Source organism: Diaphorina citri, unplaced genomic scaffold (genome assembly GCF_000475195.1).
Source record: "Diaphorina citri unplaced genomic scaffold, Diaci psyllid genome assembly version 1.1 scaffold437, whole genome shotgun sequence".
NCBI classification, from domain to species: domain Eukaryota; kingdom Metazoa; phylum Arthropoda; class Insecta; order Hemiptera; family Psyllidae; genus Diaphorina; species Diaphorina citri.
Window position 1 is genome coordinate 191723 of NW_007377872.1, and position 10691 is coordinate 202413.

General features: G+C 39.1%; 1 protein-coding gene and 1 long non-coding RNA gene across 2 annotated transcripts; one reads left to right on the plus strand and one right to left on the minus strand.

Moving 5' to 3' along the window:
- Positions 1-5152: 5152 nt before the first annotated feature.
- On the minus strand, positions 5153-8840 carry LOC103508826 (nuclear RNA export factor 1; the record flags this gene model as incomplete). Its single annotated transcript, XM_008473404.1, is given in 4 exon segments — positions 5153-5581; positions 5896-6388; positions 7249-7472; positions 8625-8840. Coding segments are annotated over 4 exon segments (1362 nt in total), but the record flags the coding sequence as incomplete, so codon positions are not given.
- Positions 8841-9150: 310 nt separating this feature from the next.
- LOC108252355 lies at positions 9151-9921 on the plus strand. Its single transcript, XR_001809500.2, has 2 exons — positions 9151-9386; positions 9821-9921. It is a non-coding gene; the product is annotated as an uncharacterized LOC108252355 (long non-coding RNA).
- Positions 9922-10691: the final 770 nt, after the last annotated feature.

A 10691-nucleotide genomic window follows, 5' to 3' on the forward strand; every position in this document is an offset into this window, starting at 1 on the left:
TATGGCCCATCAAAGCGAGTCACACATTGACAAATGACCATACTTCCCCTGCTGCAGAACGACCTCTACCAACAGAATGAAGATTTGGTTCTTCTTTACAAGTGAACTGTGTCTTGAAATCAATCAGTTCTGTGAGATTTTTTACCACCATGGTACCCCCATAACACTGTGGAGTTCTCTTGAAACAGACGTACAAAGCAAGCATGTGTTGATATTTTAGATCTATTGGTAAGAGTTTCATTGATTGAGAAAGAGTTGGCAATGTGATGTGAGAAATTTAACATCTCTAAAGATAATATGGAGGCGCATTTCCATTAAGGAATTCCAGAATTTACTAAGTAAATTGTTCTAAATCTAAACTAAGTGTCATAACTCTCAAGAATTTGAACTGACTTTAGTTGTAAACAAAAAATAAATAAAATAAAATGATCCCTAATGAAAATTTCTTTTACCAATATTCGAATTTATGAACTTTTTTTCCCTCTTGCAGGTGGAAGTTCTGAATGAAATCTGCACTGGATGTCTACAACAAAGAAAAGCTTCTCCCTTGCAAATGGATGTGTCCTGGAAAGTTGTCGAAAATACCAGGCCCTCCCCTTGTGAACATGATTCAGCTATGTCTTGCCAAATGTCAAACTGAATATATGATGCATTGCGGTTGATGCTGAAAGAGGAACTGAAAAAATGTTAAGAAAGAACTACCTTTGTACTTAATTATAATGTAAAAAAAAAAACCTTGAAGTCTGATTAATAACTCTATACCAGTTCAAACCTTGTGTTGACCCAGAATTTATACAAAAATGCAATTTAGCATCAAACTACATACAGTGTTCTCATTATTTTTCCAGGAAATCAAGGAGCACCAAGAATCAGACTTCAGTTTTGACGAATCCTCATGGACTGAAGATGACCTGAAACTCCTCACACCTGCTTGTGGTCTCATCAAAACCACCTACTCTATTTGTAAGAAGCTCAAAGAAAGCTTACACAGGAGTGGGCACTTGGATACAAAAGAAAGAGTGGACCAGATTGATCAAACAGCCATGGCAGTGCAAACCCTAAGCCCCAGCATTGATGATTTGGTGACCAGTTTGTATCCACCACTTGTCAAGAAACAAGTGTACACCTCTGTAAGTATTTGTAATTCTTTACTCTTAACTTTTGACTCTATGCCCATATTGCCCATTGACTCACCTTTGGACACTAATAATCAATCTAAAAATGCATGTTCTTGAGGATAAGGTTTTTTTTCTGTATTGAAAAACAAAGGAGAACACGTTTTGACGTTATCACTTTGTATAAAATATACATAATTATTATTTAGGTACATGAATAAAATTGTTCTAAAACGAAATACATTAAAATTGACAAAAATGTACAACAGTAATCATACAAATGCCATTGTAGCTAGACAGTCGCAAGACTTTGACTATAGCGGAGTCACGCAACGCCGCGCCGCCTGAAAATCCAAACCTATGAAAATCTCAATTTCTCACACATGTCCTGATCTAAAAAAAAAAGAAGGTAAATGCTTGTCACAAATGTCCTAGCGGAGTCACGCAACGCCGCGCCGCCTGAAAATCCAAACCTATGAAAATCTCAATTTCTCACACATGTCCTGATCTAAAAAAAAAAAGGTAAATGCTTGTCACAAATGTCGTTCTCTGCTTAATACACTACGCTAAATTTTATGACTTGACTTGGACTTGAACCACCAACCTCCAGATTCAGAGTCCACCGCGCTAACCACTACAGATCCATTCATTGATTCACACCCTCTATGCTTAATACACTACGCTAAATTTTATGACTTGACTTGGACTTGAACCACCAACCTCCAGATTCAGAGTCCACCGCGCTAACCACTACACCACCTCCTGATCTATTTTTCATGCCTATGTTTCAGACTAAAGCTCTACTGTCAGCGTTAGACTCAATATTGTCCATGTTGCCGTCAGTTCATTTTATCCTCGAGACTGACACATGGATAGCCTTCCTACAGAAAGCGTCTGAGCATAACAGTACCAAGCTACTGGATAATCTGGCATATGACACAGACGTTACGAGTCAAATGGAGGAACTCAATATAACGTGACGAAATATTAAATCTTTACTATTATACATTTAAAACTGAGATCCATTCATTAATTCACACCCTCTATCTCCAGAACCACAACACCTAGAATGCTAAAATTTGGTAGGAATAATCCTATGTTCTAGATGTGCAATGAGAGAGGATTTTTCCGAAATCTAAACCGATCTCGAGTTTGAACAATTTTCCGTGACGATGCACCGGCATCCTACCAGTTTTTGATGTACCTATTCATCAAGGAGGTAATATGTTCTAGATGTGCAATGAGAGAGGATTTTTCCGAAATCTAAACCGATCTCGAGTTTGAACAATTTTCCGTGACGATGCACCGGCAACCTACCAGTTTTTGATGTACCTATTCATCAAGGAGGTATTTTGAATTTGTTAATTTGGACCTACAAGGTATGTAGGTATGTACAAAATAATAAATAACTCCAGGGAAGGAGCAAGAGAGATCTATTTGTTATGAATCCAATGCCTTAGTAACTTCATTACAACTTATTAAAGCTTATTTTTGGCCAATGTAAGGGATTTGAGCCCAGTTTTTGTATTCTACGTGTTCTTTCTCTTCATTGGATGTACATATTATCTGTTCAACCACACAATTATTCAGAAAATTGAAATGGAATCAGGTCTTACTTCATACCTTACTTGAACCTGCCATCTGAATGGTAAGAAGCAGAGCGGGTACTTGTTTGTATTTAACCTAACCCTATAATAACACTAATCACTGCTCTAATTGTGAAAACTCCTTCTTGCGTTGTCAACTTATTAAAGCTTATTTTTGGCCAATGTAAGGGATTTGAGCCCAGTTTTTGTATTCTACGTGTTCTTTCTCTTCATTGGATGTATGTACATATTATCTGTTCAACCACACAATTATTCAGAAAATTGAAATGGAATCAGCTCTTACTTCATACCCTAATACTTGAACCTGCCATCTGAATGGTAAGAAGCAAAGCGGGTACTTGTTCAGAAGTCATGCCAATGAAAATTGCTACAAAAAGGAGCTGTCACAAATGAGCAGTGGCCAGTGTTATTATAGGGTTAGGTTAAACGTAAAAAGGAGCCCCCTATAATAACACTGGTCACTGCTTGTTTGTGCCAGTTCCTTTGGTAGCAATATTCCACAGACATGACTTCTGCACAAGTACCGAAATTACTACAAAAAGGAGCTGTCACAAATAAGCAGTGGCCAGTGTTATTATAGGGTTAGGTTAAACGTGAAAAGGAGCTATCACAATTTGAGCAGTAACCATTGTTATTATGGGGTTAGGTTAAACACAAAAAGGAGCTTTCTTTATCATTGTAGTTTTTAGTGGCTTCTGAATGATTGAGTTGTTCGTAAAGTCCAGAGAGTGCTCCAAGTCTAGTGTACTTCTTCAAGTATTTTATAACTTTGAAGCCAGATTAGCTATCCTCATACTTTGAAACAGGAAAAACTTGGGGCTGCCCTAGAATATCTGAGTACATGGCAGTGTGCCACACCAAGTTCCAGTCTGCACTCCTGGACCCTAGTTAAAGATAGACATCCCTATCCTAACAGATTTCATACTCAACTAAAGATAGACATCCCTATCCTAACAGATTTCATACTCAACAGTAATTAGGAAACTATCCTAACAGATTTCATACTCAACAGTAATTAGGAAACTTACCCAAGTTGTGCTGAAAAGATCTGGACTTAACTGTATTTCTGACAGTTTTACATTCTTGATTTGAACAGGAACTTTGATCTGTTGTCCATTTCTTTTCTGAACATCCAAATTTTTCCTGAGACATTTCTATGATTCCTTTTTAATCATTAAGTTGGGAATATTATCACATTTAAGAAAGAATTATGGAAATTTAACAGTCTTTCTTTTTACTTTACACTCTACAGGACAGGAAAATTTGTAAAATCTTATCAACTTTTTCAAATTTTAGCGCTCTTGCTGTTTTTAAGGAGATTTTTCTCTGTGGCTCAAAGCCCTGTTCGTACGATGCTGAATTCCCCCCCCGTAGGGTAATGGAAAGTAAAAATGGGGTCTACTTCACAAAAGATTTTAAAAAGAAATATTATTATTTTAAAGTAGCTATGGCTAATTTTTTGAAGTTCATTTTTTAAAAAATCTGTTAACTAGGATGTCGCGAAATGGAAGAGAGAAGGAAGACAGGATAGGAGAAAGCCAGCCGGACAAACCTTATAATTATATGTATTTCAGGATAAATTCTGCCCCGGGCGGGAATCGAACCCGCGACCTAGCGCTTACTCGCTTAGAAGGCAGGCCCGTCAACCCACAGCTAAGTGCTAACTATAGACTCCTATCTATAGGTCTATAGAGTATAGGTATTAAAGGTAAACCTTTCACTAGGCCGGACGGGGGGAAAAACAAAATTTCCCTTCATTTTCCCGTGGGAAATAGAAAAAATCCCCGCTCCATTCACAAGTGAGTTGGGTTTTGAAAACTCGCGCCCGGAAGGTGGTGGTTTTATTTTGGTACAGTGTTGTCATGTTGTCTAACGTCGCATTTTATTTAACACCAAGCCGTAAACCAGAGTTCTTTCTCTGTGGCTCAAAGCCCTGTTCGTACGATGCTGAATTTCCCCCCCGTAGGGTAATGGAAAGTAAAAATGGAGTCTACTTCACAAAAGATTTTAAAAAGAAATATTATTTAAAGTAGCTATGGCTAATTTTTTGAAGTTCATTTTTTAAAAAATCTGTTAACTAGCCTGAAAGGTTCTACAATCTACATAATTATAAATTATTATTATTCTTTTATCCTTAAAATTTTATAAAAAGTATTTTTCTCTAAACAGAACAACGGACCCCATAGAAAAAGTTGCTGGAAGAAATAGCCGGCTTCACAAGCCCGCCAAAATTCAAAATCTAGATTTGCCAGAACGCCCAAAGCCCAAACCGAAACTGCCAAAAGCAAAAAGGCAAAAAGTTAAAACTGTTAAAAGCTGCCCAAAGAAACGAAAAAGTGATAGGAGTTTTAAGGCAGGTTTTGTTGAAGAAAGTGAAATTAAATAGTTTATGTGTTGGCACACTCTAATAAATAATATTTAGTTAAAAACCGTTCAGACTGGAGAAAGCACGAATATACTGTTCCTGAGTAGCACCGGTGACAAATAGTTGATCATTGCTGATGGCAAACTTTCTGCTGGTGTCTGGTATGAACACAAACGCCCTGTTGAAGGCGATGAAGATTCTCTGACTACTCCAAGGGCTGAGTTGTTTGTAAAGTCCGGTTCTATTACTGCCGGCAGGGCTGAGTTGTTCATAAAGTCCGGATACTGTGAGGTGAATCAAGCTGGATGTCATAACAGGACAATCACATGTAAAACTACTCCGGTCGTGCTTAGTGTAAGGGAATTGGTTTAGGAACTCCATTACGTTGTGTTTGCCCTTGTGAAGAAGAGAGTCTTGTTTGTTAGGATCTGACACACGTTTGAGATTCCGACTAGATTTGATGAGACATGATATACCCGCATTTTTACCTTTGCCTGTAAGACCAAGAGGGAAAAGTTTGATTAGGTATCCTGTGTTAAAATTTCCTAACCTCAAGGTGCGTCCAAATGTAGTCGACTAACCGTGAATCGACGGCCGTTGACCATGTGTGGACACACCTTTAGGCTACTCCTATATTTGAAACAGAACTAAGAGTTCGAAAAAATACTCTTGTCTGTATTATTCTTTTTAGAGATTAATTTACAAATTTAGAGGATGAAACCCCTTCAGGAGAGCTTTATAAAGACATATTTCTCAAAATTTTGATTACACAGAAAAATCCCACAAGGGAGCTCTGAATGTAACTTACCATCAATAGCGACTAGAGAGAACTGCACATCTTCATGGTAAAACAATGCCAACTCCTGCCGGCATATCGTATCGAACACCTCGAAGTATTTTTCAACAAATACCCTGGTAAACAATTTGGCATAATTGCAAGAAAGGAAAATTGGCTCCGGCGACGGTAGTGTACACACTGGTTTTGGATTGTTGGATTCGAGAATAACTTCATCCAGCTTTCTCAAATTTGGGAATAGTGTCATAAGTTCATCTGCAACACTAAGGGCTTCACTGGGTTCCTCACTAAAAGGATTGTCAGCCAAGTATAACTCCTGGAGATCTAATGCGCTCAGCCCCGACAAGGTTTGTATGTCTTTCAAGTTATTGTTTTTCAAATGGACGCTGATCAATCGAGGAGCCGCTTTTGCTACCATTGTCAAACAGTCTCGGTTGAAAATTTTGTTCCCGTTCAAGTTGATAGCTTTTAGGTCAGGTAGGGTGGAGGAAATGATGCCGCAGATCTGAAAACGAAAAGGAACAAATCAGAATCAAATCATGAATATTATTAATGAATGGCGAAGAGGCAGAGTGGACTAAGTCCAAAAAAAGTGTTTTGAGATAAATGGGGTCAAAGTTTAAATGGAAATAGCCATTTTGTTTTTGCTCTCATTTCAATACAACACCAAAGTGAAGTTTGCAACCAATATAAAAAGTAGATCTTTTTGCGCTCTTTCCAACGATATAGATAACTCAGAAAGTCAATTTTTGGACTTAGTCTGCTCTGCCTTTTACCCATTCCTTTGTGGTAAAGCAGATCCTTTTCACAACTTGACCTCGAAATTTTTAATAGCCACACAAGGAGGAAGTTCCAGGCTCCATTGTGGACACACTGGTGCGATGATCAATAATCCAGGGTTTGGGTTGGGGTCAATGGTTGCTGTTGTGGACGCGCGTCGCCTTAGTAGGCCTTGGTATATTTTGAGTACCGAGCAAAATACCACTTACATGTGATGGTACAATAGAACCTCGGTTACTTCAACTAATTGGGACCGAGGGTAGTTGAAATAATCAAAGTTCCGTATAAAACAATGGAAAAAGGGCAAAATTTAGGTACAAAAGAACAAAATATATAAGGAATAAATACCCTATCGAATCCTTTGAAAGCTAGAAAATAATGCCGCTTTTGGGGGTTGAAATAATTGAGGTTCTACTGCACTTACATGTCTGAACACAATAGGTCGGTCCAGGGGGACTAGGCAATCAGCTCGCAATAATTCAGGATCATCATGAAATCTTGACAAGTCCAGGGTATTACTATCTGGATTGTATCTGTGGGAGATGACAGATCTAATGGAAATAATCGAGGTTCTACTGCACTTACATGTCTGAACACAATAGGTCGGTCCAGGGGGACTAGGCAATCAGCTCGCAATAATTCAGGGTCATCATGAAATCTTGACAAGTCCAGGGTGTTACTATCTGGATTGTATCTGTGGGCGATGACAGATCTAATAATCTTGAGATTACTGCCAGATGTCACGAACGGAGGCGTTGTTGAGGTTACCAAAAACAGCAGAGTGTGATGACATTCTGTTTTGATTTGACCTGAAAGAAAATATCGAAACTTATCTAAAGGGGATATAATCTTCTCCTTCCTCGCCTTTTCCTGTGTTCGGACGGGGTCGGCGTTTTTCGTCAGCCTCTCAATCAGCTGATTGCTTTTGGGCTGACACTTGGTCTTGGGCTACAAAAATTTTACGAGAGGATGCCCTTCGCACTCAACCTTTGCTGTTTCTTTAGCAAGGGACATTTCAGGCTGATATCCTCCCTGTTTGAAGTCCCCCAGCCAGACAAAAGGGGACACAATAACATCTAATAATGAAAAAATAATAAATCTAATCTTTGTGGCGCGTCTGCCTTTTGAAGTCCCCCAGCCAGACAAAAGAGGACACAATATTTACAATAACATCTAATAATGAAAAAAAAAAAATAATAATAATAAATCTATTATTGTGTATCCATTGTGGAACGTGTATCCATTGAATCATATAAAGGTAATAAGTTTTGTAGTTACCTATTTCATAACTTTATAATAAATCTAATCTTGGTGGCTCGTCTGCCGTGGAAGCGCTAGACCGCGGGTTAGATTCCTCCCGGGGTGGATTTTATCCTGAACGGATAATGTGCGTTCTCGGAATGATTGGCTTTCTCCTATCCTGTCTTCCTTTTTTCTTCGATTTCGGGACGATAAGCCCCTAGCGGTTACAGTTCCCTCTATCAAACCTTTCGCGTCTGCCTTGGAAGCGCTAGACCGCGGGTTAGATTCCCGCCCGGGGTGGATTTTATCCTGAACGGATAATGTGCGTTCTCGGAATGATTGGCTTTCTCCTATCCTGTCTTCCTTTTCTCTTCGATTTCGGGACGATAAGCCCCTAGCGGTTACAATTCCCTCTATCAAAACCTTTCAAAATGAAAATCCGTCTGTCTGGGCGGAAATCTAACCCGCGATAAAACGCTTACAAGACAGGCGCAGACGGACTTTATCCATTTGTTCACGGAATGACCAGCTAATCTAGTAAATTTCTGACAAGGCCCGGTTTCTGACAAGACGAAACTCCGTCGATCGACGAGGAAAATCTATGTTGTCGAGGCAGTGTGGTCTTGTCAGTCGACATCGATCGATGGCCGGACGACTATGTGTGGACACACCTTAACAGTTTCGATACTTGGTAATGAATGACTGACTGACATCCTTACCTCTTGAATAAAATAATTTCCGCGCTACTTCGAAGTCATCGAGAAAAAAGGAATATTCATCTTTCCTCTGGATGTGTCTAAAGTCATAATATACGAACTTCGAAGGCTGAACATAGGCCTCTATTAGGCTTAAGGCCTTTTTTTGTGGACATTTAGACGCGGATACTATTCTAACGTAGTACCAGCCAGATGAGCTTTTCTTGAACACATGAGGTCCTGCAACAAACAAATAACTCATTACTTCTTTAGGATAGGTCTTTATTTATGAAGGTCGTGGGTTCGATTCCCGCCCAGCAGAGCCGTATTTAGGGGCTCGACCCCCTCGAACGTAATTTTTTTCCTTTTCGTCCGCCCCCCTCGACAAAATCCTATATTACATCGTGCATCGCGTGATAGGGAAAATGGGTTTACAGAAAGTCGTGTGATGTTCACTCGTAAGCAACGCGTAATAATGACGTCACACGATAGCTTCGCGCGTGTTTTCGTCACAATATGGCGCTTGCTCGTTTTTTTTCATTTTTTGGCAAATGGAAATGGACCAAATGGTAAAGTTTATGTGTGTTTTCCCCATTAGATTTTTTTCGTCAACTTATTAAAGCTTATTTTTGGCCAATGTAAGGGATTTGAGCCCAGTTTTTATATTCTACGTGTTCTTTCTCTTCATTGGATGTACATATTATCTGTTCGACCACACAATTATTCAGAAAATTGAAATGGAATCAGATCTTACTTCATACCTTACTTGAACCTGCCATCTGAATGGTAAGAAGCAGAGTGGGTACTTGTTCAGAAGTCATGCCAATGGGAAATTGCTACAAAAAGGAGCTGTCACAAATAAGCAGTGGCCAGTGTTATTATAGGGTTAGGTTAAACGTAAAAAGGAGCTATCACAATTTGAGCAGTAACCATTGTTATTATGGGGTTAGGTTAAACACAAAAAGGAGCTTTCTTTATCATTGTAGTTTTTAGTGGCTTCTGAATGATTGAGTTGTTTGTAAAGTCCAGAGAGTGCACCAAGTCCAAAGTCTAGTGTACTTCTTCAAGTATTTTATATCATTAGAAAGAGCTGGATGAGATTTTTTTTTTTTTTAACTAGTTCAAAAACCATGACAATAAAAAATTGCAACAAAAAGGAGCTTCCACAAATGACCCATTTGTTACACAATACCTACTTTCCTCATTTTGTTTTGTTTCAGGATACTAAATACTACCTACCTATAAGGAACAGCTTGCAAACACTATCCTCAAACTGGATGCACCCCAACCAGCATATCTGATAAAATTAAAATATTACTAACAACTAGGGCTCATTTCGTTTCTTGTACAACTAGGGCTCATTTCGTCTCTTGTACAACTAGGGCTCATTTCGTCTCTTGTACAACTAAGGCTCATTTCGTCTCTTGGACAACTAGGGCTCCTAGGGCTCATTTCATCTCTTGTACAACTAGGGCTCATTTCGTCTCTTGTACAACTAGGGCTCATTTCGTCTCTTGTACAATTAGGGCTCATTTCATCTCTTGTAGAACTAGGGCTCATTTTCCCCTAGTTGTACAAGAGATGAAATGAGCCCTAGTTGTACAAGAAACGAAATGAGCCCTAGTTGTACAAGAGATGAAATGAGCCCTAGTCGTACAAGAGACGAAATGAGCCCTAGTTGTACAAGAAACGAAATGAGCCCTAGTTGTACAAGAGATGAAATGAGCCCTAGTTGTACAAGAAACGAAATGAGCCCTAGTTGTACAAGAGATGAAATGAGCCCTAGTTGTACAAGAGACGAAATGAGCCCTAGTTGTACAAGAAACGAAATAAGCCCTAGTTGTACAAGAGATGAAATGAGCCCTAGTGTGCCCAAAAGCAATCAGCTGATTGAGAGGCTGACGAAAAACGCCGACCCCGTCCGAACACAGGAAAAGGCGAGGAAGGAGAAGATTATAACCCCTTTTGATAAGTTGGATAGACGCGGATACTATTCTAACGTAGTACCAGCCAGATGAGCTTTTCTTGAACACATGAGGTCCTGCAACAAACAAATAACTCATTACTTCTTTAGGATAGGTCTTTATTTAT